Raw genomic sequence first — 27,438 nt, forward strand, 5'->3', positions numbered from 1 at the left:
TTTCTCTGGTCTCCTGAAGATCAGGTTCATTGCTTCCTGAGTGTTCCACCTTGCACACCCCCAGTATGTTATATAGGATGTAAGAGTGACTTGCTTGCCTCATCCTTCTCCTGCATCGTGTGAGTTCCTCAGGGCTGTTAACCACTCAGGATCCAGCACCAGACACAACGTCTACATGTAGTTGGTGCTCTGTGTTAACGGTTGACAACAATGAGTGGGCACATGAGCAGTGCACACAGTGAGGCAGGGGGAACTGACTGGGGCCTGCATGGTGCCATTCTGGGTGTGCACAAGGCGGTCTCCAATTCCCACCTTGTGCTCAGAATCTCATGACCTCTTTTCCAGGCAGCCCCTTCAGGGTTCCTGTGAAGGATGTTGTGGACCCCAGCAAGGTCAAGATTGCCGGCCCTGGGCTGGGCTCAGGCGTCCGAGCCCGTGTCCTGCAGTCCTTCACGGTGGACAGCAGCAAGGCTGGCCTGGCTCCTCTGGAAGTGAGGGTCCTGGGCCCACGAGGTAAGTATGCACCCTGCCTTCCTGCAGACATTCATCTGCCCTAGGCCAGGGCAGCTGTGACCCAAAGCAGATGCTTTTCTTTTGAACTTGCTCATGAGCTTAAAATTAAATTTTTAAAAAGTCCTTTGTTTCATGTTCTAGTTCAACAGTAGATATTCCTGCTCACAAGTAGGCAGCCTTGTTATTTCTCCAGTGACCTGTCTTTCCCCCCATTTAGTAATATGGCTATAAATGTCTTAGATGAAGCAGCAGTGTTTGGGGTCTCATATGTAATATGGTGGCGACTGTCTCATTATGCATTTCAGCATTTGTGAGGGGGTGGGTTGGTCTGGATGTAGCAGATGGTGGGGGTTGGAGGTGTTAACTTGTTGAGATACCTTGGTGTCCATGTGGTACACGCAAGAACCTCTGGGAATGCCAGGTACATGGTACATGTGAATTAAGACAATGTGGACATCTATCATTGTCTTAATTCCCCAGAGAGAGAGGGTATCCTGGGGAATGGGCTTTGTTGGCAATTTGGCCTGCTCTGTTGGCAGCCTGGAACTTGGGTTTGGTAAGGCTAGTGGACCATGTGGGAACAAAGCCCTGAAGTGCGTGAGACTAGCCTTTTTTGGTAAGTGACCACATTTCCTCTTCCAGCACTTAAAATGTGCCTTTCTCCCCCTTAGAGGACAGTGTGCCTCATTTCTTACATAATCTGGATTTTCCTCCCCAGTGTTATGTTCTTGGATATTCACAGAAGTGGCAAATGGGGGATTCCCTCTTTGAAGAGGAGCCTTCTCCTTCATGGGGTTCAGCAGGAGGTTATGCCCTTTGAAGCTCAGGGCAGAAGTGGTTTAGGGGAAATGAGGTCATGGTCTGGGATCGGATGCTGTGAAGTTACTGAGCCTCAGGACTTGCATGTGTTTGCGTGCGTGTATGTGTCCCTGTGTATGTGTCAATGAGAGAAGGAGAAAAGAAAGAGAGAAGCTTTACTTGGATATCTGCCTCTATTATGAAGGACTCTCAAATAACAGCCTTTTGATTTTAGCTGATGAAATGGATTCCCAGTCATGGCGCAGCCCCTTGAAAGCCCTTTCAGAGTTCTTTAAAGGTGACCCAAAGGGTGACTTTAATGAGACAGGTTTGCATTTTCCCATAGCTGCTGAATTATGTAACCCAAATGCTTCTTGCTGGCCTCACTTTAAAATTGGCTTGCACCTGCCTCATCTGCTTTGCTTAATGAGCATGCCATGCTTTGATCAACCTACCCTGGAGTTGACCCATCCTTGACTCGCACGTTGGGAGCTGGGATCTGGACTCTGCAACCCAATGCATTCCTTGATTATGTTTTGGTGTAATCTCTAATATCCTCCTTGATTATGTTTTAGCATAATCTCTGACATCCTCCTCTAACAGGCTTCACCTTGAGGGTCCCCTTTCCCCATGAGATTGGCACCCTTACCTGCCCTGTACCTATGTCCCAGCATACTGGTGCCACAGTGGTCTTTGCCCAAAAGTGGCCACAAGTCTTGACTGACTAGCCCATTGGTTAATTTTTGCTCTTCAGAATTAAAATTAGACACTTTGGCAGTGTCTCAGCTGTAGAATTGCTACATCCTAAAGCATGCCTAACCAGCTTGAAAGCTTATAGCGTGTCTGCAACACGCATCATCCACATACACCCTCCAGCAGCAAGCACAGGCAGTCTCCTTAATTATACTCTAGGGCAGACTGAGTATATGTAAGCCAACAAAAAGCTAAAGGTGTCTCTTGGGGTCATCTCTGCAACCATGAATTGGGGATCCTGTGATTTTTTTTTTCAGGCCTCTGATTATGGCTGCTTGCCTTTGTGTTACTCATCAGTGGAAACCAATAGCTCTTGGGGATAGATGTGATCCTATTTCAGACTCAGCCAAGGGTGGAGTAAAGGTGAGGCTACGCAGCTCCTTAAACCTCTCATCTCTGTCCTCAGGCCTGGTGGAGCCTGTGAACGTGGTGGACAATGGAGATGGCACACACACAGTAACCTACACCCCATCTCAGGAGGGACCTTACATGGTATCAGTTAAATATGCTGATGAAGAGATTCCTCGCAGGTAAGCTCCATCCATCCACCCATCCATCCCTGCATCAGTCCATCCATCTACTCATCCATTCTTCCATCAGTCCTTCCACCTACTCTTCTGTTCCTCCATTAGTTCATCTGTCCACCCATGCATTCCTCTATCAGTCCATCCATCCACTCATCCATTCTGCCAACAGTCCATCCATCTACCCGTCCATTCCTCCCTTCAGCCCATCCATCCACCCATCCATTTCCCCATCAGTCCATTCACCCATCTGTAGAGGCAGTAAGTATTACATAGAACCTGCACCACTTGTCACCACACACTAGCCTTCATATTTGCGGCTCCCGCTCTCTCACTCCCCCAATTCCTTTTAGACATCTTTAATTTAAAGGTGAGCTGAAATTAAGAAGCCAGAAATCCTAACCAGGTGTGGTGGCATTCACCTGTAATCTCAGCTACTTGGGAGAATGAGATGGGTGGATTACTTGAGCCCAAGAGTTTGAGGCCAACCTGGGCAACAGAAACCGTCCCCTGACATCTCTTTAAAAAAAATTGTAGTAGTAGTAGTCAAGAATCATTGAAGAAATAAAGAATTTATTAGTTTATCAGAGGCTTCCTGTTGGTGAACCTGCAAGTAGTTTTCTGATTATGACAAAAATCTTTACTTCAGGGTTTGGTTGATAATAGCATTTCCAGAAGGTTTTAAATAGAAACCTTGTTCCATGTTCATATTATTACCAAAAAATTTTACATAAGCTCCTCATCTCTTAGAACAATCTCTAAGTGTTTTCTCTTCTTCTTTTTAAAAATCATGCCCCTTAAGATGAAAAACTTTCACCCATGTCCCCTAACACATATTTTATATAGAAATAAGCATGGCCGGGCGCAGTGGCTCATGCCTGTAATCCCAGCACTTTGGGAGGCCAAGGTAGGCGGATCATGAGGTCAACAGATCGAGACCATCCTAGCCAACATGGTGAAACTCTGTCTCTACTAAAAATACAAAAAAATTAGCCGGGTGTGATGGCATGTGCCTGTGGTCCCAGCTACTTGGGAGGCTGAGGCGGAAGAATCGCTTGAACCCAGGAGGCGGAGGTTGCAGTGAGCCGAGATTGCGCCACTGTACTCCAACCTGGCAACAGAGCAAGACTCTATTGTCTCAAAAAAAAAAAAAAAGAAAGAAGCATATTAGCTCTATTTAGAAATATATAATTTATAAATTACATTTATATATTGCTTTACTAATATGTGACATATAAAGCATACTAAATATAGAATAGTTATAGAAACAGAATATAGAATGTGATAAAAATATTAAAACTGAAGTTCCAGTATTATATTTGGTGACCATCATCTTAGCATAACAAAGTGGGCTAAGTGTTTTTAACCCTGTGTTTCCCAAACTAATTTGGGAGCCTCTTCCTCCTTAAACTATTTAGATCCCTTGGAACAGAGGTCCCCAACCCTTGGACCATGGACTGGTACACATCCATGGCATGTTAGGAATTGGGCCGCACAGTGATGGCTGAACAAGCATTACTGCCTGAGCTCCGCTCCTGTCAGATCAGCAGCGGCATTACATTCTCATAGGAGCGTGAGCACTATTATGAACTGTGCATCCAAGGGATCTATGTTGGGCACTCCTTATGAGAATCTAACTAATGCCTGATGATCTGAGGTGGAGCAGTTTTATCCTGAGAGCATTCCCCCACCATGCCACTGGTCTTTCACGAAACCAGTCCCTAGTGACAAAAAGGTTGGGGACTGCTGCCTTGGAACTCGCTCAGGGCAAAACCAGTCTGCCATATAAAGGTTACTACCTCATGGTTGTAAATTCCCGCTGGACTTAGTCACCTTGACTAACTCATTCTTATCTGCTGTAGAAACCCCCTTTTCTACAAGAAATCCCATTCTCTTGTGTGAGAAAAGTCAGATGTAGCTGGGTTGACATGTATCCTTACTGACTGGGGTGTGTGTGTGTCTATCAAGTCCCTTCAAGGTCAAGGTCCTTCCCACATATGATGCCAGCAAAGTGACCGCCAGTGGCCCCGGCCTCAGTTCCTATGGTGTGCCTGCCAGTCTACCTGTGGACTTTGCAATCGATGCCAGAGATGCCGGGGAAGGCCTGCTTGCTGTCCAGATAATGGTAACTTGGAGTTATTTTCTGAGCCAAACCTTAATCTTAAGACTTAATTTCCTGGCCAGATTTAAGAACAAGGGTTTCAATAACCAGTTTCTGACTCAGTGCAAGTGTTTGTTAGGTTTTTCCCACCAAAGAGCCAGTAAATGTGCAGAACAATAAGTGTGTTCACCTCAGAGATGTGAGGGTGTAGCTCCAAGAACCACATTTTGGTGAATCTCCTATGTTTTGTTACTGCATCTATTCCTATGTTTTTATTTTTATTTTTTTTTAAAGATGGGGTTTTGCCATGTTTCCCAGTCTTGTCTTAACTCTCCTGGACTCAAGCAATCTGCCTGCCTCAGCCTCCCAAAGTGCTGGGATTACAGGCATGAGACACTGTGCCCGACCCCTATATTTTTATTTTTAAATGTTTTAAGTTATTCTTTCGATCAATTAAGACTAAGTTATGCTACATATCACAGTAAACTCTAAGAGTAGCTGAAATAAATGAGATTATTCTTTCTTGTTAAGAAAGCCCATGTTAAGCCACCTGGGTGCCCTGTAGCTCACTGGAAGCCACAGGAAGCCAGCTCCATCTGTCTGTTCCTCTACCTAGCATGTGGCTTCTGTCCCTTAAGGTCTCCTCTCAGACCACAAGGCTGCCAGTGCTCTGGTTATCACATCCATGTGGCAGGCCAGAAGAAGGAAGAAAGAAGGGAAAAGGGAGTCTTCTCCGCTCAGTTGGCTCTCTTAAGCAGCCCTACCAAAAGTCCATCATAGACTTCCACTCCCTTCTGATTTATTGGGGGTTGGTCACAAGTCACATCACCTAGTGGCAAGGATGCTAGGAAGTGGAGTCCCATCTTCTGGGAGTGGTGTACCTAGCTAAGAGTTCAGATCATGTTGAGAAAAAGGAGACTGGATATGGTGGTATGTGAGTAGGAACCTCTGCCTCCTCCCCTCCCTACATTTCAGAATATTCTGAGCTAAAACGCTATTGGTTTACCGGAAAACAAAATTACTGAAAATTGGCCACGTCCATCATGGTGTTTAATGGATCTGTGACCCTCTACTCTTCCTACCAAAAAACAAAACAAAACTAGATTGTATTAAGCTATCAATTTTGTCTCTTCTCTCTAGAGGCACTAATTAATAAGGAAAATGTGTCAAGGTTTTCCATGAATATTTTCTACATCTTGACAACATCCTACATGGTATTTCTCTATGATCCACAGGATCAAGAGGGAAAACCCAAAAGAGCCATTGTCCATGACAATAAAGATGGCACATATGCTGTCACTTACATCCCGGACAAGACCGGACGCTATATGATTGGGGTCACCTACGGAGGTGACAACATCCCACTTTCTCCTTATCGCATCCGAGCCACACAGACGGGCGATGCCAGCAAGTGCCTGGCCACAGGTGAGTACAAGGCATCTCAAGGTCAGGATCACAGGCTTTGCAGCCAGAAAGCCGGGCTGTCACCCCATTCTGTGACTTACAAGCTACATAATCCAGGCATATTGCTCAACCTCACTGAACTTCAGTTTGACATAGATTGAAGCTCTTTTTTTTCTTTTGAGAACATTTAGATCCAAGAAGCTCTTCTAAGGAACAGAGACTGTTTTATGGGGTTATTGCAAAGATTAGATGAGGTCAGGCATGAAAAATACTTAGCACAGTGCCAGGTACATGATAACTATTATTATATGCTTTTGAAGTAGGTACATTTGTTGAGAACCCAACTCTGATGGTGGCTCCCATGAAAAGCAGCAAATTTCTGCCTTTCATGAGTAGATAGTTTAGTTACTCAGGATTCATTCGGGAGCATTTCAGGTCAGCATTATAGAAACACATTTAAGGATCTAGGTTTTTCTCAACATGCTTGTGTAAACCTCTCAGGAATTCTCCATGAATATTCGAACATCACAGTTCTTTGGTTTCTGTCTTTTTTTTTTCCCTCCTCCTTCCTTCAGTTTCTAAGGCACAATTATTGAGTGTCATACCTTACTTTTTTTTTTTTTTTTGAGATGGAGTCTTGCTCTTTTGCCCAGGCTGGAGTGGAGTGGCACAGTCTCAGCTCACTACAGCCTCAGCCTCCTGAGTAGCTGGGACCACAGGTGCCTGCCACCATGCCCAGCTAATTTTTGTATTTTTAGTGGAGACAGGGTTTCACCGTATTGGCCAGGCTGGTCTCGAACTCCTGACCTCAAGTGATCTACCCTCCTTGGCCTCCCAAAGTGCTGGGATTACAGGTGTGAGCCACTGTGCCTGGCCAAGTCTTTTCAGTTTTTAAGAACAGCCTTTGGGCAGTTCAGTGCTGCTGCTCAAGCAGATTTTAACTCATGAATCCCCATCTCTAAAATGAGACAGATTTACTTCTCTTTAAATAAGAAGACTAAACACAGGACCACCCTGGATGTGTTCTGTTTCTCTCGTAGCCCATCTTTCTTGGAATGGAGAAAAGCTGGGCTTTCAGGGCAAGGTTGTAAATTGCTCAGCGTGGCCCTTTTTGGCTCACCCATGGCAAAAATTGAGAAATTTTGGAATGCTGGCCAATGCACCACCTCCTGGGTTTATGCAGCTGTCAGTGACAGCCAGATCATCTTTACTAATCGATAGTATGTTAACGTTGGTTGGGGACTTCCCCATTGCCTTCCAGGCCTTATTTCCTCCCCCAGTTCAGGCAGAGTCCTGAGCTGAATACTTGCCTCTTGGCCACACCTCTTGATCTGTCATTCAGGGCCTTCCACAGATTGACTCCAGTCTTTTCTTCCACTACTCCCTGAACAAACTGTTCTTGCCACTCTCCCCGTTACTCCTACACACTTGGCTCATATTTGCCAATGTGCTTTTAGTTCATGGCTTTTCTGCATTTACTGATGTATGGATCCTGTGCCAAGGGGCGCCAGAAGTCAGAGAGAGACTAGTCATTGGGGAGAGGTTGCAAGTTTCCCTTAGCTAACAGCACCTATCCTTCAGGGTTCAGCCATGTTTCCTTTCTTTAGGAAGCCCTTTGTCAGTGCGGCAACTCTCGGATATAAATTCTTAGAATCTTTGCCTCAATATACTGCTGGACACTTCCCTGAGGAGTTTGTTATTTTTTCTGTAACTTAGTTCCTCTTCAGCATTTCCACTGCAATTGGAACTGTCATTCTTGGTGCCCGGCCCTGTTAGACTGTGAGCATTTTGAGAGCAGGGACTGTGTCTAGGCCACCTTTATGTGTACCTGGCACTTAAGAAAATGCCCACTATGTTTGCTGTTGAAAGTTGACCTTCATCCATACCTTTAAATGTTGGCAAACCAGGGTTGACCTTTAGTCAACACTCAGAGCTTACAGATACTCCTTATTTAGTAAGTGATGGATGAGGTAATCCTTTGAGCAACACCTGATCTGGGGGGAATCTTTGGGATATCCCTCTGAATGGCAGCAGTCAAAGGCCTAACATTCACAGGAACAGACAGCATGGATGGGTGTGATTTGTTCTTGGGGCTCCAGGACATGTGTCCATGGCTGATGCTTCCATTCTCTTCCCCTGAACTCTTATCCAGGTCCTGGAATCGCCTCCACTGTGAAAACTGGCGAAGAAGTAGGCTTTGTGGTTGATGCCAAGACTGCTGGGAAGGGGAAAGTGACCTGCACGGTTCTGACCCCAGATGGCACTGAGGCCGAGGCCGATGTCATCGAGAATGAAGATGGAACCTATGACATCTTCTACACAGCTGCCAAGCCAGGCACCTATGTGATCTATGTGCGCTTCGGTGGTGTTGATATTCCCAACAGCCCCTTCACTGTCATGGTAAGGAAAATTCCTTCTCCAGAGCATGCTGTTTTTGGTGGAAACTATAGCAGCTGCTGTTTGTTGAACTCTGATTAGTATATCCGCTTCCACTTTTTTTTCCCCTTTGGAAAAAATTTCTTTAAGCAGTCATGAGCTTGTAGAATCCCAGAGTAATCTCTAGAAACTCAGAGACCCTTTGACTCTAAGATTTTTAGAGAATCTCACTGGCCACCAAGGTGTCTATTATAATAAGGGACTAAGCTCAAGCATTCTGAAAGATAACTTCTCAGAAAAACACACCTTTACAAAAATGTTTCTACATCAAACATTACAGGTTTTTAACCTGCTAGCTCCTCCTTCTTCCATCTTCATGGCCTTTCTCCATGGCTGGAGGAGAGAGCTTCCTGATGCTGTTTTATTTGGAGACTTGACGCTGATATCCCAGGACTCAAAGTACCTCCACTTGTGTTTTGGAAAGATTCACGCTTTCTGTTTGAGGGGGAAATACCTTGTCTTTTGCAGCTAGGAAGATCTGGAATAAAAGGAGGAAATTATGCAAACACCTGGGTTAGTGAAAGACCAAGGCCTTTCATTTTCAATTCTGAGTGACTGATGGATCTTCCTCTGATTACTTATTTTTATTATTGGATAATAGGTCTTCCTCTGAATATTTTTCAACCAGGAAAGGGGTTAGAAACCTTAGGAGCATTACCTCACTTAACCCTCAAAACCAAGCACTGTTGGCTTTTTTACAGATGAGGCGTGCTCCGTCTAGACAGACACCAAGTGCCCTGCTGTCATCCTCGCTGGTGTCCTTTGATGCTGCGGTCAGCAGCCACACTTGACCACAGGGTTCTTAGGCCCTTAATGACCTGGCCTTGTGCACAGCCTACAAAGCACCTTCTAATTATTTCATTTTGTGCGGCCATGGAGAGGGGCATGCAGACTCCATTCCAAACAGAAGCTCAAGGACTTTCTTCCAAACAGTCTATACTCTGTCGTAGCTTTGTTCCCTTCCATAGACATTTGTTTATCTGTAAACAGCACGCCAGAGATCTGGAGGCTCTTTTATGTCTCAAGTATGTAAACACTTGTCAACTTTTGACATTGTTCATTTAAGAGTGTTATTCTTCTGTAGGAAGAAAGAAATACAGCTGGGAAGTTGATGTCCTTATTCACAGAGAAGGGTACCAGTTATAGTTTTCAGAATCTGTTTTTTGCCCATAGTGGGTTTTATCTGGTTGGTTAGAATTGGGTAGGAGGGAAGAGCAGCCAATCGCCGGGCAGTGCTCATGGGTCTGCTGGTGCAGTAAGTTGGGGTAAGAGAAGATCATATTGGGAAGGTCTAAGTGAGAAAGTCAGAATACCTTCTCCTGTAGCTAGGAACTTAAGAACCCTTTTTGCAGAAGTGGAGGTTTCCAAACTCAATAAGAGTAAGTGTCTCCTAGCCCCCGAATACGCACAAAGCAAGAATACTTTGTGTTTGCTCAGTGTGCCCCCTGACCACTGCTGAAGGCAGAAAGGGACGATCACCCACAGTAACTGGTTGGGTCTTTATTCCCTCATTCCAGGGAGAGAACCTTACCTATATGGACTGACTGTTCATTGACTTTGGTTGGGTGAATTCCCTGCTTCCCCTATTAGTTTGAGGCCAAAAGGACACCAACACCCAGCACTGCAGTCATAGCAAATGTCTCAAGAAGATCCACAGACTGGTTTAATCAAATATACTACAACACACAGCACATGGAGTCATGGACAAATGGCGAGAAGTCCTGGACCAAAGGCTGTACCTTAGCCATTGAAAGATTTTTCTTCTGATTGATGTGTCCCTGCATTGTCCCCGCAGGCAGAGGACAGGGCTGTTCTAAATGTAGCTCAAAAAGCTGCCTTTGCCTTTCTGCAGATCCCAAGATACACACAAAGCAGTTAGCGTGGGCACATAGGTCTTCCTCTGTAGGGGAGGCCTTCTAATTCTTGTTTTTCTTGTGGCAGAAGAGGGTGTTGAGAGGGGTTCCCTTGCCATGCCATTGGTTCTGTTGAATCAGAGGCATTAAATCTTTTTTTTTTTTTTAAGCTAGAATCCTACTCTGTCGTCCAGGTTGGAGTGTAGTGGTGCGATCTCGGCTCACTGCAACCTCTACCTCCTGTGTTCAAGTGATTCTCCTGCCTCAGCTTGCCGAGCAGCTGGGATTATAGGAACCTACCACCATGCCTGGCTAATTTTTGTATACTTAGTAGAGACGGGGTTTCACCATGTTGGCCAGACCGATAACTCCTGACCTCCAGTGATCCACCTGTCTCGGCCTCCCAAAGTGCTGGGATTACTGATGTGAGCCACCGCATCCAGCCTGGAGCATTAAATCTAAGATCTGTTAAAAATGAATTTATAAACAACTTTAAAAACATTAACTGCTGAGCATGGTGGCTCACACCTGAAATCCCAGCACTTTGGGAGGCCGAGGTGAGAGGATTGCTAGTTTAAGACCACCCTGGGTAACACAGCGAGACCCCATCTCTACAAAAAAAAAAAAAAAAAACAACTAAATTAGCCTGGTGTGGTTGTGTGTGCCTGTAGTCCCCAACTACTCAGGAGGCTGAGGTGGGAGAATCCCCTGAGCCCAGGTTGAGGTTGTAGTAAGCTGAGATTGCACCACTGCACTCCAGCCTGGATGACAGAGCAAAACTCTGCCTCAAAAAAAAAATTAATTAACCACAGTAGACATTTATCAAGTGAAAAGATACCTTTTTCCTGATTCTGTGCTGCAGAGATGCCTCGTGTTAGTTTTTCCCTGCTTACATTTCACACACTTCGATTTCATGCCTGGGGTCACACCATACATATTGCTTTGCTTCCTTCCCTCAATATGCCATAGATACCCTTATATATTGATTCACTGGACCCAACTGCTGTGTGTCACTGGACAGACTCCCCAGAAGTTATTTGACCAAACCCCTTCCAGATGGACATTAGGTTGCTTTTGTTTTGCACAACTACAGATGGCACCAGTCAAGGTCGTTAGACACATCGCTTACCTATGGAGCCTCCTGCCAGTGTAGGTCTGCGTGCTAGAAGTGGGGTCATGGGCTCACAGGGCATGTGCACCTGACAGTTAAAGAGAGGACACCAACTTGCCTTCCAAAAGGGCAGTAAGAAAATGTCCTTCACTAGAGTGAGCAGCTCACTGTGGTTCAAGATGGGGCCATAGGGGAAGCAGCTCTGTGGCAGTGGAGTCTACTGAGTGTGTATCCTTCCAGTATGGTTCCCAACTAATCTCCATTTGCCACTGACCAGGCCACAGATGGGGAAGTCACAGCCGTGGAGGAGGCTCCGGTAAATGCATGTCCCCCTGGATTCAGGCCCTGGGTACAATTTTGGTTTTTTCCTTTTTGTGTTTCTGTTTACTTAGCCTTCATTTCAGAAAAGCTGCCATCTGCTTCTGGGATTGCTTAAGCCCTGTGGGTGTCCTGGTCATTGGTGTGCCCCTCACTGATCTGCCCATCATGATAATCGCTGCTTTTTCTGTCATAAGATCACCTTCTCGTCACCATCCGTGCTCCATGAATCGTCCGCCGTCGTGTCTGTGATCACGCTGGGTGCAGTTTGTCTCTCCGTGTTTAAAGAGAAAGACGGACAGCTGTCTGCGGCCTGCCTGCTGCCTTTCAAAGCTGCCACTTGCACATTCAGTTTCTGTTTAAGGGGAAAGCCACCCACTGCTACTCTCTGCCACTTAAAATGCACCTTCTTTTCCAGGCCACAAGCAACTAAACCTTTCCAGATGGAGCCTATTGGGACTCATAGACATTGCTGTCTCTCACTTTTCCATTTTCCCATGGGCGCTGCTGGGAATTTTACAAACAGATTCCCAAGTGATTACTAACAATTGGTCAGACTTCTCCAGTCCCTCAGGTTCTACCCTGGGCTGGAGTCACTTAGACAAAGTCCATACCACAACGGGCAGCCACATTCCCAAATCCTGGCCTCACTGGTTTGCAGAATTCCCAGCAGCTCTGCCCCATGTAGCTTCACCAGCTCCTGCTGTTGTCTGCTTTACCCAGTGACCACTGCCTTCTCTTTTTAGGTAACCGAAGAGGCCTATGTCCCAGTGAGTGATATGAATGGCCTGGGATTTAAGCCTTTTGACCTGGTCATTCCGTTTGCCGTCAGGAAAGGAGAAATCACTGGTAAGAACTTGCCGTGAAGGCCATCTCATTCTCACTTGCTCTCATGAGCTCCCCAGAATGGTGCCAGGGTGGTGTGTCCACTGCCCCCCAGACCCCGGGCTCCTTAACCCAGGGTCACGGGTTCTTGGTCTCGGGTGTTGGGCTATTTAAGCTCCTGAAACTACAGAATATGCCATGTGTGTGTTTCTCTGAAGAAGCGGCTCACTGACAGCTCGAATTACTTTCTTGAGCAGGTGCATGATTCTCTCTAGGTGAAGAACTGCTGTGTTTAGACACCTCATGACTGTCGGGTTCCTGTTTGCCCTTTCTTCCTGCCTTCTCTTATTTGACTTTTCCAGATGTGACTTTGACACTGAGTCTGTCATACAGGAGTTCCTTTCTCCCCTCAGCCTCTTTTCAATGCCTGCTTCTCTTTGGTTTGATGTTCTACCAAGTCTGCTGGTATCATGGTCTTTCTGAACTTGATTTTGCCAGTTGTGGAAAACTCTTTACTCAGGAGTTGCCTGCTATATTTTGTGAAGCCAAATGGAACTGAATAAAAAAAGAGCAAATGGTCTCTTTCATTGTGGGACTTGAATGAGGCAGCGATGAATATTCCTGGGTCTGGAAACCTTTATTTTGAATACACCTGTGCCCTGGGCTCAGCTTCTCTGGGGAAGGTCACTGGTGGGGTCATTGCCCTGTCTCCCTGTGCTCCATAGGGGAGGTCCACATGCCTTCTGGGAAGACGGCCACACCTGAGATTGTGGACAACAAGGATGGCACGGTCACTGTCAGATATGCCCCCACTGAGGTCGGGCTCCATGAGATGCACATCAAATACATGGGCAGCCACATCCCTGGTAAGTTGAGCTCAGCAGGCCCAGCAGGGCTCCACCATTCAAGGCATCTGAGCAGCCTGCAGATAGACGCTCCTCAGCCACTGTGCGGGTAGCGGCTCTTGGCAGCAGGCTGCGGAATGCAGCGTCGGCACCCCTGTGAAACCAAACAGCCTGGGACCCCAGCAGTTCCAGCTGATTTCTAAAAGGGATGATGTGGATCAGCATCTTGGGTCACAGTGCCAGCCTTTGGGTCTGTGGTTGTTTATCTTTGTCACTATGCGGAGTGTGGCCAGAGGTCAAGCTGGGAGAAAAAATGTTAGGCATGGTGAGGGACTTTCCAGCCTAGCCTGTAGAGCCCTGTGTGGCCTGGGAGCTTGGGGCGGGGTCAGAGGCGGAGGAAGAGGACAAGGGAAGCCAGCTCAGGTTTCATGGGCCACCAACGGGCACAGTGTTACCCTTTCACTATTCTTTTTGTAGTTGTTTAAAGATTTGTTTTTTAATTTAGTATTTTGAGTATGTAACACATTCTCATGATTCAAAAATAAAAATGATGGGGAGAAAAGTTTCCTTCCCACCCATATCCTCCATCTTTTTTTATGTTCAACTTCAGAATTTTAAGGTTTTATTTTATTTTTGTAGCGATAGGGTCTCACTATGTTGCCCAGGTTGGTCTTGAATTCCCATCCTCAAGCAGACCTCCTGCTTTGATCTCCTAAAGTGTTGGGATAACAGGCATGAGCCGCCATGCCTGGACAATTTCAGCATTTTTTTGTTTTTGTTTTTGTTTTTTTGAGGCAGAGTCTCACTGTGTCCCCCAGGGTGGAGTGCAAGTGGCACGATCTCAGCTCACTGTAACCTCTGCCTACTGAGTTCAAGCGATTCTTCTGCATCAGCCTCCCAAGTAGCTGGGATTATAGGCACGTGCCACCACACCCGGCTAATTTTTGTAATTTTGGTAGAGATGGGGTTTCACCATGTTGATCAGGCTGCCTAGCCTTGTGATCCCCCCACCTCGGCCTCCCAAAGTGCTGGGATTACAGGCATCAGCCACTATGCCCGGCAATTTCAGAGTATATTCTCCATGCAAATGGTAATGCAGATATGTAAGAGAGTATCTTCCTAGCCTTCCCTCATGTGGACGAACCATTACATATTTGTCCATTTCCCTATTGGAGGGGGTTTTGATTCTTCCTGCCCTTGCTGTCCCCAGTCTTGCTGCAACAAATCAGTTTTTCTCCTAGTCACCTCAGACTCATGAAGGTGTATCTGTGAGATTCAGTTACCAGAGGAGGCACTGCTGGGGCCCCAGTGCAGTCATCTATGATTGTGACAGTTCTTGCCAAATTGCCCTTCAGTGGGGCTGTTGTAATTCACATATCCACCAGCCATGGAGGAGAGCACCTTCTTTTCCACAAATTTGCCAGTAGAATATGCTATCGAATTGTTGCATCTTTGCCAGTCTGATGGTTGGAAAAAAACAGAGTCTCAGCATTGCTTTATTTGCATTTCTCTTGTGAATGAGACTGCACAACTTTCCATATGTCTATTTGTATTTCTTTCTCTGAGAACTGAACGTCCAGATCCACAGCCTGTTTCTATTTGGTTACTGGTCTTTGTCTTACAGTTTCTAAGAGCAATTTAAACATTGGAGAGAGAAGCCCTTTGTGATAGGAGTCACAAATATCGCAAATATTTCTCTGAGATTGGCATTTTCTTTAGTTGTGTGTGCATAATATTTGTTTAAAGTAAATTGTTTAAAGCAAAAATCTATTGGCTGCTTCTATATAAATTTTCTAAACCAGCAGATGGAGAGAGAGGAAAAAATGTCTTTCTCACATCTGCTGTACACTTCCGCTGCTGGTGTGAGTTGTGCATCTTTTCAGATGGTTCTCTCTGTATCTATAACCGTGCATACAATTTTGTTTTTAAAGGAATAGCATAATGGTATTCATAGTTTATAGCAACTTGCTTTTTTTTTTTTTTTTTTTTTTTTTGAGATCGAGTCTCAGTCTGTTGCCCATGCTAAAGTGCAGTGGTGCAATCTCAGCTCACTGCAGCCTCCGCCTCCCAGGTTCAAGCAGTCCTCCTGCCTCAGTGCCTAGTAGTTGGAATTACAGGCATGTGCCACCATGCCTGGCTGATTTTTGTATTTTTAGTAGAGACGGGATTTTGTCATGTTGGCCAGGCTGGTCTCGAACCCCTGACCTCAGGTGAGCCGCTACGCCCAATCATTTATTTTCTTTTTAATGTATCATATTATGGATAATTTCTCAAGTTAGTAAATACAGGTCTTCCTCACTGGCCTATGAGTGGATCCACATTTATTTAACTGGTCCTCATATGTACCTGAACACTGCAGAAATGAAAGTGCTGACATGGGGCTAGGAGTCGGGGTGGGTGGGGAAGACCACTGTGGGGTTGACTCCTTGCATTTTGAGTGGCATGGGCAAATGAGCTTCCAAAAGCCCTTTCCACTTACCTTCCCTCTGGCCATGGGTCCTTTCACCACCCAGTGCAGAAGTTTCTTCCTTATTTGTCAGGTTGAGCTGGCTTACCTTACCTTAGCCCCCTCCCTTGTTTGGAGCAGCCTCCAGAATTGTTTTTCTTACGTTGTGATTGAAGGAATGATACTGCATAGACCCTCTCTGGTATCCTAGGATGGGGGTGTGGGTACACCTGCATCTCTTTCTGTCTCTGCCTCTGCTTAGGAGGCACCAAACCTGTGGACAGGTGAGTGTTAAGATGCTGGTTGTCTGAGGTCTTCATTTACCCCTTAATGAGCACCATTTTGTTTGTGTCCTTTGTAACCCAGAGAGCCCACTCCAGTTCTACGTGAACTACCCTAACAGTGGAAGCGTTTCTGCATATGGTCCAGGCCTCGTGTATGGAGTGGCCAACAAAACTGCCACCTTCACCATCGTCACGGAGGATGCAGGAGAAGGTACTGTGTGGTTTACATGTTTATAAGCATCCAGCCTTCCATTCAGAGGGTAAGGTTCCAGGGTGGCTTTTAAAAATGAGACAATTGAATGGTAGTATTTGTCTTGTCTTTTTTCTTGTATAAATCTGTTTCTTCTGTAGAGCTGCTTTGTTTTCTACCCAGACCAGACATTTTTGAAGTCCTTTGTGTTCTAATTGAAATCAGATTCATGCTATGAAATACTTTATGTGACTTGTCTGGAATTTAAGTATGTTTTGATTGGTGATGTTTTTGTTCTTTTTGCACATGTATCCACAAGACCACATGACTTACTGAGTGGCTCTTTTTGATAAAGCTCTGTGCCCATCCCCATGGTATTCATGAAGACTCCAAAATCTGTGGTTCTAATGAGATTTCCATGATGGCAGCCAGTGCCTGATGGGCAGGGACAGTCCACCTCTGCCCCCCAGCTCCCACCATCTCCTATGTGTAATTGACATGCCAGGCTCCTTCCCTTTCTCATCCCATGCATCCTGAGAGTAGAGAGGGCGCCAGTGAATAACTCAGACATTTGGGATTTCTTCTCCATGGATGTTTTTACTATGTGGACTGCTTTGTTCTGACATATGCCCCTTTGTCCACAGCTCACGTGGAGTGCATCAGTCCATTGTCCCCAGAATCAGGGCTGCCCTGGATGAGTTGTTACAAGGATACTCTTAAAGAAACTCTCCCTAACACCCCTTCATCCCTGTTCCCACTTGTAGGTGGTCTGGACTTGGCTATTGAAGGCCCCTCAAAAGCAGAAATCAGCTGCATTGACAATAAAGATGGGACATGCACAGTAACCTACCTGCCCACTCTGCCAGGCGACTACAGCATTCTGGTCAAATACAATGACAAGCACATCCCTGGCAGCCCCTTCACAGCCAAGATCACAGGTAGGGTTGTCTGGATTGTGGGGGCTTCCTAATGAGAAGTATGGCTGCCCCTGACTGCTACCCTCCTTATCAGACCACAGGCAGCAGGCTAGACATCTCTTTGAGTTTAGGTTTCACGGAGACTCATTGAGGAGGAGCAAGGGATGTAAGTCCAATTTTGGGCTGGCTAAATTCTTTCCTTGCTGATAACCCAGGAAAAAGCAAGAGCTAGTATTTGGAGCACACTGTTACCGTGCCAGTGTGACTATAGTGTGCAGAGAGAAAGCTCTCAGATGGAGTATTCAAATCATACTTACTACAATAGTGCATGAGCTCAGAGATGCCTTTCTGCGTCACTACTAGATAAATTTTCTGCTATCCCTTTTACAGATGGTAAAACAGGCTTTGCAGAGCAGTGGTGTAGCCAAGTTTGCATGTGGGTGAAGAGATCCAGGTTATCAAATTCTTAAGCCCATGCTCCTCACCTTGCTGTGTTCAGGTTATGCTTTCAGTGGGTTATAAGGATGATGCACAAGGCAGGGTTCCTATCCCCACAGTGTTTAGACCTGTCTGTGAAGCAGCCGGTAGTACTGTGTGGAATGTGGTTATTGTTTACCTGAGAAATGCCCATGGCCATGCCAGGCAGGTACAAGGTGGCTTCAACTACCAAAGATTCCTATATTTTATTTTATTTTTGAGATAAAGTCTTGTTCTGTCACTCAGGCTAGAATTTAGTGGCCTGATCTCAGCTCACCACAACCTCCACCTCCTGGGTTCAAGTGATTCTCCTGCTTTAGCCTCCCGAATAGCTAGGATTACAGTCTCCCTCCACCACACCCAGCTAATTTTTGTATTTTTAATAGAGATGAAGTTTTACCATGTTGGCCAGGCTGGTCTTAAACTTCTGACCTCAAGTGATCCGTCTGCCCCAGCCTCTCGAACTGTTGGGATTATGCACCTGGCCCAAAGATTTCTTTAAAAGGTGGTCCGTGAGGACGCAGGTCTCTGGGTCCTGCCAGCACTCTGTCTTTGCTGCACGCAGGCATGAATCCCGTCACTCTTCATTGATTGGGTCTACTCCATGTCCAAGGCCCATTTTTTTCACTCAGCTTTGTGTAATTAGTTCTTGCCTGTTCATCTGTGAATGGCATATGGCTTGGCAGCTCTGGGAAGCTGGGGTGACCACATGTAATGGGAGTCCTTTTGGGGGGGGTGTTTGTTTCCCAGATGACAGCAGGCGGTGCTCCCAGGTGAAGTTGGGCTCGGCCGCTGACTTCCTGCTTGACATCAGTGAGACTGACCTCAGCAGCCTGACGGCCAGCATTAAGGCCCCGTCTGGCCGAGACGAACCCTGTCTCCTGAAGAGGCTGCCCAACAACCACATTGGTGAGCTAGGCTACCCTTCCTGGCTGGAATCAGGACATCTTGGGTGGGAGACAGGGACTCCTGCAGTCCTTTCTTGGGAAATTGGTAGCACAATGGAGTGTGATATGGTAAACCTGCTGGGTCACACGCATGATAAACATCCAAGCGTGTTTCTGTATGGTGATATCAACACTTTGAGATGCTCTGGGTTATTGGATGTCAGGAAAAGGGTCATATTTCTACTTTTGAGAGTGTGTCTCTCTCCTGCTTCCTCTCTGCCATCCCATTACAAACCCCAATCTGTGCTCTGGTCCAGGCATCTCCTTCATCCCCCGGGAAGTGGGTGAACACCTGGTTAGCATCAAGAAAAATGGCAACCATGTGGCCAACAGCCCCGTGTCCATAATGGTGGTCCAGTCCGAGATTGGTGATGCCCGCCGAGCCAAAGTCTATGGCCGTGGCCTGTCAGAAGGCCGGACTTTCGAGATGTCTGACTTCATCGTGGACACAAGGGATGCAGGTCTGTGGTCCCAGGGGAGAGGCCCAGAACTTGTGGGAACTGACTTCTTTTGCTGAGTCGGCTTCATCTTTTCATCCTACCAACTCCTTTTTCCTTTATGAGTATCCTTCAAGCTGTAGGTCCTTCTCCCTGCATTGTCATTTATGCCTCATGACCATGGGTGAAATGAGATTGTCTTTGATTTTTTAGATGATGAAACTGAGGCTTGCAAAGTTTAGAGTCCTCTCTGCACTAGGATCTGAACCCAGAGCCACGACACCTCGAAGTTCCCTGTTTTCCCATCTGATCTGCCACCTTTGTTCTCAGCTCCCCAGGGTTCAGGCAAAGGATGTTGGGTCAGCTGGCCAAGACCACGGTCATCTAAGCAGAGCTTTTGTGGAAATGAGGCATCTCTTGCCATTCTCTCTTGGAGATGGTTTGAGTTAGACTCATCTCTCCCAAGCTGGTCACACCCCAATGCCTCCAGTCATCAGCTTTCTTGAGGGATGGCCACGCTGGTGACTCCTAGACAAATTCTAGCCCAGGGGAGAGGGCTGGAGAATTTCTGGTCTTGGTTGGAAGATACTCCCTGTTAACTCTTTCAGTCTACTGACCTAGTTGAGGCAACCAGGGGCTGTTTAAAAATTCAGAATCTCAGGTCTGGCTGGGGATAAACCCCCGAGGTGGTATGTGCCATTCTTGGAGACATGAGGGCAGAATGTCCTCCGCAGCTGTTTGCACAGGACACGTTCTCTATGGGATATTAGTAAATACCCTTGAGGAAAGGGTTCTCTGGTCAAAATCAGGTTCAGCAAGTTATTTCACTACAGGACTTCTCAGGGCCCTTAACCTACTCATCCCCCCTGGGCTCTACAAACAAGGCCACCATTTACTTTCTTTCTGCTATGTAGAAATAGATGGAACCTTAAGGATCAGATGTCCTTTTTCCATTCATCTGGCTCCCCCTTCCTGAGGAGGCTGTCAGAACAGCCTGGGGCTGCTGTGTTGCAGGTTATGGTGGCATATCCTTGGCGGTGGAAGGCCCCAGCAAGGTGGACATCCAGACAGAGGACCTGGAAGACGGTACCTGCAAAGTCTCCTACTTCCCCACCGTGCCTGGAGTTTATATCGTCTCCACCAAATTCGCCGACGAGCACGTGCCTGGTATGTGCGTTCCATTCCCCTCAGGTGGGATGCCTGGGTTTTCTGAAAATGTTGTGCCTTGGCCTTTGGGCTGCTCACAGGAGCTTTCTTGGGTCTTACAGGGAGCCCATTTACCGTGAAGATCAGCGGGGAGGGAAGAGTCAAAGAGAGCATCACCCGCACCAGTCGGGCCCCGTCCGTGGCTACTGTTGGGAGCATTTGCGACCTGAACCTGAAAATCCCAGGTGGGTGTTGGGGACTAGTGGGGTGGGGAAGCCTTGGCTCCGACCCTTAGGGCAGTGGGTGCCTTTGAGAACCAAGTTCAGGCATGGCCCACAGCATAGTATCCAAGTCGGCTGTGCTGACATCTTCATTTCACTTCATTTCATTATTTTCTTCTATGTTTATCTTCACAGAGGCTCGTCCAAGAAAAATAAATCTGTTTACCTCGCTACCTTTTTCCTCTTCCAAATAAAAATTGCTTTATTGTGGCACATGGGGGAAACAAAGATATGCTTTTAGATGTTTAGATTTACTATCTGTCAAATAGAATCATGTCAGTGAAAGAACAGGCCTTGCCGATGCCAGTGTCTGGAAGTATTTAAGAGGTGGCAGCCCAGCAGCACCCTTCTAGGATTTCTCTTTCATTCCTGAAATTAGAACGAAGGTTGGGCTGCAGATCTAGCTGGGCCCCAGCTAGCCCTTTGGCGGCAAATTGTTCCTCATGGACCCCAATTAGCCAGTCAACAGGCCACACGGTCTGGCTGAAATGTGGCCCAAGGTCTTTCTATAATAAAAAAAATCCTTCTAGAGAGAAGCCACTGGGAGTGAAAGTTTTGAGGCTCCTCTGCCCAGAAGTTGACATGTCCTGTGGACTTGCCCAAATTCTACAGAGAAGGGAAATCTAAATCATCTTCAGATGGAGCTTATGTTGTGAGCTCTGGAGAGGGGGCCGTCTTTCTACGCTGCGTCCCCATCCTTCCTAACATGTCGCTTAGCTGTTGACTCCGCCTTCTTGGCTTTAGATGACGGGTTCTTCTTGTGTAGTCACATCAATGTCAGGTCACATCAGAATGTGGTAAAAGCCTCATTACTGTAGAGTTGAGACATGATTACTTAACAAGAGCTATACTGGGCCGGGTGCAGTGGCTCACGCCTGTAATCTCAGCACTTTGGGAGGCCGAGGTGGGCGGATCACCTGAGATCAGGAGTTCAAGACCAGCCTGGCCAACATGGTGAAACCCCATTTCTACAAAAATTAGCTGGGCATGATGGCGGGTGCCTGTAATCCCATCTACTCCGGAGACTGAGGTGCAAGAATCACTTGAACTCAGGAGGCAGAGGTTGCAGTGAGCCAAGATTGTGCCACTGCACTCCAGCCCGGGTGACAGAGCAAGACTCCATTTAAAAAAAAAATTAGATATCCACTTTATCTCTTTCATGACCCTGATAAAATGCCATTTCATTCAATGGAACTGTTGGTGATACTAAAAAAGAGATTCCTTTTCATGTCTAGATGTATAAAACGTCATTTCACATACACTCATCTCTGCCTCGGCCCCCATCGTCAGGGCTGCTCTGACATCCACCACCCTGTGCTCAAGCTATGGGCCGGATGCCCAGGAGTGGGCTGGGCTGGTGTATTTCAGACGCTGCCACGCCTTGGCAGACCGCCCTCCACATTTCTCCATATTCCCCCACCAGCCCTGGTGCTGTCTTTCCTTCTCACTTTGGCCAACTTGATGGAAAAATATGGCATCCAGTGTTCCGTTGCACATCTTTGATGGCTAGTGATGTGTACTGTGTTTTCTTTTCATTTGCTTTTACATTTCTCATTTTGCAAAATATCTGTTCCGTTCTCTTTGCTTATTTGTTTCTTGAGGAACTATCAAGTATCTGTGCAGTATGGACGTTTTCCCTTTCTCTTAAATCTCTTCCAGCTCTTGGCCATTTTGTTATTCTTTTAGTTACTTAGTACCAGATGACTCTGGGTGAGGCTCGATTTTCCCCTCATTACCCAAATGATCCTTACGGAGATCCCCTCCTCTGAGAATAGAGGATGGCTCACTAACTTCAGAAGTCCTCCAGACCCAGGTTTTGCGGGGCATCTTCGTCAGTTTGGGCAAAATAACTTGAACTAGGTGGCAACCAACAGAACTGTATCCCTCACAGTTGTGGAGGCTGGAAGTCCAAGATCAGGGGCCAGCGTGGCCAGAGTGTGGTAAGGGCCCTCTTCTAGGCTGCAGACCAACAGTGTTCCCTGTATCCTCACACGGTGGAGAGTGGAGGGAGCAAGCTGTCTGGACTCTTACAAGGCCACTGATCCCATCACAGGGGCTCCACTTTCATGACCTCACCTAATCCTAATTGCCTCCCCAAGGCCCTGCCTCTTAATCCCATCGCATTGGCGGGGTAGGGTTGCAATATTTGAATTTTGGAGGGGCAAGTACATTCAGTTCATAACACGGGTGACCCTCTTTTCAACCTCCCTTCCCTTTTCTGTCCTCAGGGGTCAGAGTCATGAGCTGCTCTGCCCAGATCCTGTGGGGCTGGAGGGTGCAGTTTCATACTGGCTCTAGGTGATGGCAGTGCTCCGTGCCCCGCATGCAGCCACCTGGCCTCACCATGGCAGTGCAGGCATAGTCGTTGGCATGACGTGAGCAGCTCACATAGAGTGATGTGGTCTTGTGTCCTAGTGCTGGTGACCCAAGGCATTGCTTTTCTGAAAGTGCGGCCCCTGGTCTTTGGTTTGCTCAAAGCTTTGCTCACGCATGGTTTCCCCTTTGCCATTGGGACTGACATATGTTCACCTTTTTCTCTAACTTTGTCTTGTTGCCTAAAAGAAATGGCAAAGCTTCTTGACAGTAAGGGATGATGGCTCTTACTTACCTACCGTGGAAAGGAGCCTGTGTATGCATGATGGATGACCATGTCACCTTTGGCAAGAAGTCTCAGTGCCCCTAGCATGGGTGGCCTGAAGGGCCCTGCCTGCTCCATGCTGTCCACAGGAGGGCAGGCACCCAGCCTGAAGGGAAGGAATCCTGGGCACCCCTCGTCCACCAGGCTGCACACACCTTGCTCTAGGCTGCTTGCCCTGCATGTCCTGCCTTGCCTCAGGCCCTTACCCTAACCCTCTTCTCTCTCCCAACCTCCCTCCCTCTTTCAGAAATCAACAGCAGTGATATGTCGGCCCACGTCACCAGCCCCTCTGGCCGTGTGACGGAGGCAGAGATTGTGCCCATGGGGAAGAACTCGCACTGCGTCCGGTTTGTGCCCCAGGAGATGGGCGTTCACACGGTCAGCGTCAAGTATCGTGGGCAGCATGTCACTGGCAGCCCCTTCCAGTTCACTGTGGGGCCACTTGGTGAAGGAGGCGCCCACAAGGTGCGGGCAGGAGGCCCTGGCCTGGAGAGAGGAGAAGCGGGAGTCCCAGGTGAGCATTCCCAGCAGCTCTTTCACTTGGGAAGAATATGAATTGAGCCCAGACAGTGTGAGCACCCACGTACTTTTTTGCCCTGTTCTAAAGAGAAGACTTCTGATAGGTGGCATTAAGGGGCATTCTTTAAAACAAGGCATCTATGACTAAGTCTGGCACATTTTGTGACTAAACTTTGCTCACCAACGTAAAGCCAAACAGGCTTCTCACTGGGAGCCTCCTTGGAGCCTGTAACTTCTTAGTGTGCATCTGAGTCTATCACTGGGGAGCAGAGTAACACTGTTTCCAGAGCATCTCGCAGGGCTGATGTTCTGTGAAACACACTAGAAAGCTACAAAACTGACTCAGCATTCTTTTCTGTGGTTGCTGCTGGTGGGAAGCTGTGTGGGTAAAAAAATGGAACATTCTCATCTTTTCTGGCTTGGTTAAGGTGTATTCATTTTTAAAACTTTTTATTTGATACTCTTTTTTTCTTTCTTTTTTTTTTTTTTGTTTGTTAGAAATGAGGGTCCCACTATCTTGCTCAGGCTGGTCTTGAACTCCCGGGCTCATGTGATCCTCCCGCCTTGGCCTCCCAAAGTGCTGGAATTACAGGCATGAGCCACTTCAACCGGCTGGTTAAGATGTATTCGGAGGACTCCAGTGTCTTACGAATTTAGTTATCACTAGTGATGCTTAGGAAATTTCATCGATCGACCTTGCTTGGGTTCTGCTTGGGGTTAGAGAAAGAGGAAGTGGCTTGCAACAAACTAAACCTAGCACTGCAAGTTTGAGCAAGAATGGAAGAGGGGCAGGTGTTCTGCAGGGCTTACTCGCTAACCAGGTGTCTCTTTGCTCTCAGCTGAGTTCAGCATTTGGACCCGGGAAGCAGGTGCTGGAGGCCTCTCTATCGCTGTTGAGGGCCCCAGTAAGGCCGAGATTACATTCGATGACCATAAAAATGGGTCGTGCGGTGTGTCTTATATTGCCCAAGAGCCTGGTATGTATTCAGGGGTCGCATGAAGACATTTTCCTTGTTTAAACATGGTTAGGTTGCAAGGAACAGAAATTCATCAAATTTGCTAAAGTCAATGAGGAATTTATGTGTATGGGCATATGGGAGAGCCTTCTAGAAATCCAGTTGCAAGATACACAGCCTGACCTCCAAAGGGTGGGAATGCTTGCTCTGGTTGTCTCTTGCCTTTCTCCATTAGCCTCTCTGCTTCGTGCTTTCATTCAATTGCTTCATTCTTTCCACTGGCCAGCCTCTGTCTGCCTACCCATGGCTACCCTGGCTGGCTGCCCCAGAAGAGTGGCCTTGGCATCTGAGCTCCCTCAAGCAGTTCTTAACCTTTTGTGTGCCATTGACTCTTGCCATCTGGTGAAGCCTATGGGGCCTGTTCTTGGGATAATGTTTTAAAACACATAAAATGAAATATGTCACACACTATAAAGGAAATTAATGATATTAAAATACAGTTACCAAAATCTTACAAGAACAGATATACAACACAGAAACATGCATATCTTCGTTAATACATTAAATCATAAGATTTGGTGCCAGTATATTAGCTGTCATCAAAATAATAAGTGAAAATCATAAGTCAAAATATCTGTAAAACTATAAGATAACATAAAAACATCTTTTTCTTTTGAGATGGAATCTCCTTCTGTGGGCCAGATTGGAGTGCAGTGGCGTGATCTCAATTCACTGCAATCTCCACCTCCCAGGCTCAAGTGATTCTCCTGCCTTAGCCTGCCAAGTAGCTGGGATTACAGGCATGTGCCCCGACTCCCAGCTAATTTTTATATTTTTTAGTAGAGACAGTATTTTACCATGTTGGCCATGCTGGTCTTAAACTCCAGACCTCAAGTAATAAACCTGCCTCGGACTCCCAAAGTGCTGGGATTATAGGCGTGAGCCACCGCACTCAGCCAACATCTATGATTTTTAATGGTGATATAAGTCACATGTACTTATACTGTTATTCCTTGTCAACATTTCTGAAGAAAAGAAATGGTAAATTTCAGTCATAGGTTAGTGAAAATTAAAATCTAGTTTTTTTCCCATTCAAGTCCATCTATCTCCTGAATTTGATACACAGGCCATTTGAGGACCCTGTGGGCCCCCGGTTAAGAGTCTTTGGCCTTGCCCACTATGGAAATCATATTGGCCCAGCCTCAGCCAGGCAGCTCCCCCTCAACCAATCAACTTTGGACATTGAGGAGGGCTGGGTCTCTCCGAAGACATTGTAGCCCTTGGTGAGAAGCAAGAGGCCACTCTGGGTCCAGAGTCTCTGACATGATGGGACTTTTCTGTCCTTATAGGTAACTACGAGGTGTCCATCAAGTTCAATGATGAGCACATCCCAGAAAGCCCCTACCTGGTGCCGGTCATCGCGCCCTCTGACGACGCCCGCCGCCTCACTGTTATGAGCCTTCAGGTGAGACGCAAGGAAGCATCCATCTCCTTGGCTGCAGGCCAACCAGTGAGACCCCTGGGCTCCTGAGACCGCTTCAATGCCCACTTAGGTGCTGAGGCCCCTATTCGCATTTTGACCACAAATGTCACCTAGTCATTGGGGGAGCTTTCCTGTGACAGAGTCAACTTCCCATACACTTAGGGCAGATGACACTTGGAACAAGCGAAAACAAAGCTACAGTCAACAACACACCTTAACATTTGGGGACAAGTTTGTTTTTAAAGGTTTATTTAAGAGAAACAAAGGAAGCCTGTTAATAATTGGTTAAGGGATAACAAGGGCTTTCAAAACAAAATGGAAACAGAAATAACAGTGCAGTGATGTTTCAGCCTGCTGTTGTTGGCTGCCTTCCCTCAAGAAAGCCAATTGCAATTTATTTTATCATGGCTTATGTATCATAAGTGTGCAGGGAACGATGTTAAGAGCTTTATCAGTGTTACTTCAGTAAATTGTTGCAATAGCCTGACAAGTAGGTTCTTTGGACCCCATTTTGATGATGGAAAAACAGAGGTGCAAGGAGGTTTCGTCCACTGGGAACCAGCTAGCATGAGGCAGTGTAGGGGCTGTGTGGCTCCAGAACCTGTGCTTTTTGTTTGTTTGGTTTTGTTTTTTTTTGTTGTTGAGACGGTGTCTAGCTCTGTCATCCAGGCTGGAGTGCAGTGGCATGGTCTTGGGTCAGTGAAACCTCTGCCTCCCGGGTTCAAGTGATCCTTCTGCCTTAGCCTCCTGAGTAGCGGAGACTCCAGGCATGTGCCATCTCACCCAGCTAATTTTTGTATTTTTTGTAGAGATGGGGCTTCACCATGTTGGCCAGGCTGATCTAGAACTCCTGACCTCAGGTGATCAGCCCTCCTCGGCCTCCAAGTGCTGGGATTACGGCCATGAGCCACTGTGCCTGACCAGAACCTGTGCCCTTAACTGCAGCCTCTTTTTCTGCCACCTGACACTGTGGCACATAGTTTCATAGTCCATCCCATTAGGATACCAGGAGAGCCAGCACTTCTCATCCTAAACAGGTCACTTAATTCAAGCTTGCACCAGCATCTTCAGCCAAACTAAGAATCAGCATGGATGCCTGTGGGGTTTTGCCCAGGACACTGAAAAACAATTAGGTGTCTGAACTGGGAGTAGCAATTAAGTTGTGAAATAATAATAAAACCCCAAAATATGATTTCTGGGTAAGGGTTTCTAAATAGCCTTAAGCCTGCCCCCAGT

At 46.8% G+C, this 27,438-nt stretch overlaps 1 protein-coding gene across 9 annotated transcripts in view; it reads left to right on the forward strand.

Moving 5' to 3' along the window:
• The window catches only part of FLNB (filamin B), a 170,475-nt gene that overhangs the window by 126,246 nt on the left and 16,791 nt on the right, over nucleotides 1–27,438 (forward strand). Inside the window, exons 25-43 of one of the 9 annotated variants that reach the window (XR_013527399.1) lie at nucleotides 346–513; nucleotides 1,547–1,639; nucleotides 2,471–2,594; nucleotides 4,557–4,713; nucleotides 5,925–6,114; nucleotides 8,246–8,493; nucleotides 11,771–11,842; nucleotides 12,558–12,660; nucleotides 13,362–13,502; nucleotides 16,294–16,422; nucleotides 17,166–17,339; nucleotides 18,546–18,704; nucleotides 19,000–19,203; nucleotides 20,194–20,346; nucleotides 20,448–20,570; nucleotides 22,835–22,904; nucleotides 23,492–23,758; nucleotides 24,603–24,740; nucleotides 26,069–26,184. Coding sequence is in view for 5 of the 9 variants with exons in the window: in XM_002758479.6 (XP_002758525.2) it covers nucleotides 346–513; nucleotides 1,547–1,639; nucleotides 2,471–2,594; nucleotides 4,557–4,713; nucleotides 5,925–6,114; nucleotides 8,246–8,493; nucleotides 11,771–11,842; nucleotides 12,558–12,660; nucleotides 13,362–13,502; nucleotides 16,294–16,422; nucleotides 17,166–17,339; nucleotides 18,546–18,704; nucleotides 19,000–19,203; nucleotides 20,194–20,346; nucleotides 20,448–20,570; nucleotides 23,492–23,758; nucleotides 24,603–24,740; nucleotides 26,069–26,184 (2,759 nt within the window). In the remaining 4 variants the exon portion in view is untranslated. The remainder of the gene's footprint in view (nucleotides 1–345; nucleotides 514–1,546; nucleotides 1,640–2,470; nucleotides 2,595–4,556; nucleotides 4,714–5,924; nucleotides 6,115–8,245; nucleotides 8,494–11,770; nucleotides 11,843–12,557; nucleotides 12,661–13,361; nucleotides 13,503–16,293; nucleotides 16,423–17,165; nucleotides 17,340–18,545; nucleotides 18,705–18,999; nucleotides 19,204–20,193; nucleotides 20,347–20,447; nucleotides 20,571–22,834; nucleotides 22,905–23,491; nucleotides 23,759–24,602; nucleotides 24,741–26,068; nucleotides 26,185–27,438) is intronic. The other 8 variants (XR_013527400.1, XR_013527401.1, XM_002758479.6 and 5 more) reach the window with 8 other exon arrangements.

Source organism: Callithrix jacchus, chromosome 15, assembly GCF_049354715.1.
Source record: "Callithrix jacchus isolate 240 chromosome 15, calJac240_pri, whole genome shotgun sequence".
Lineage (NCBI taxonomy): Eukaryota > Metazoa > Chordata > Mammalia > Primates > Cebidae > Callithrix > Callithrix jacchus.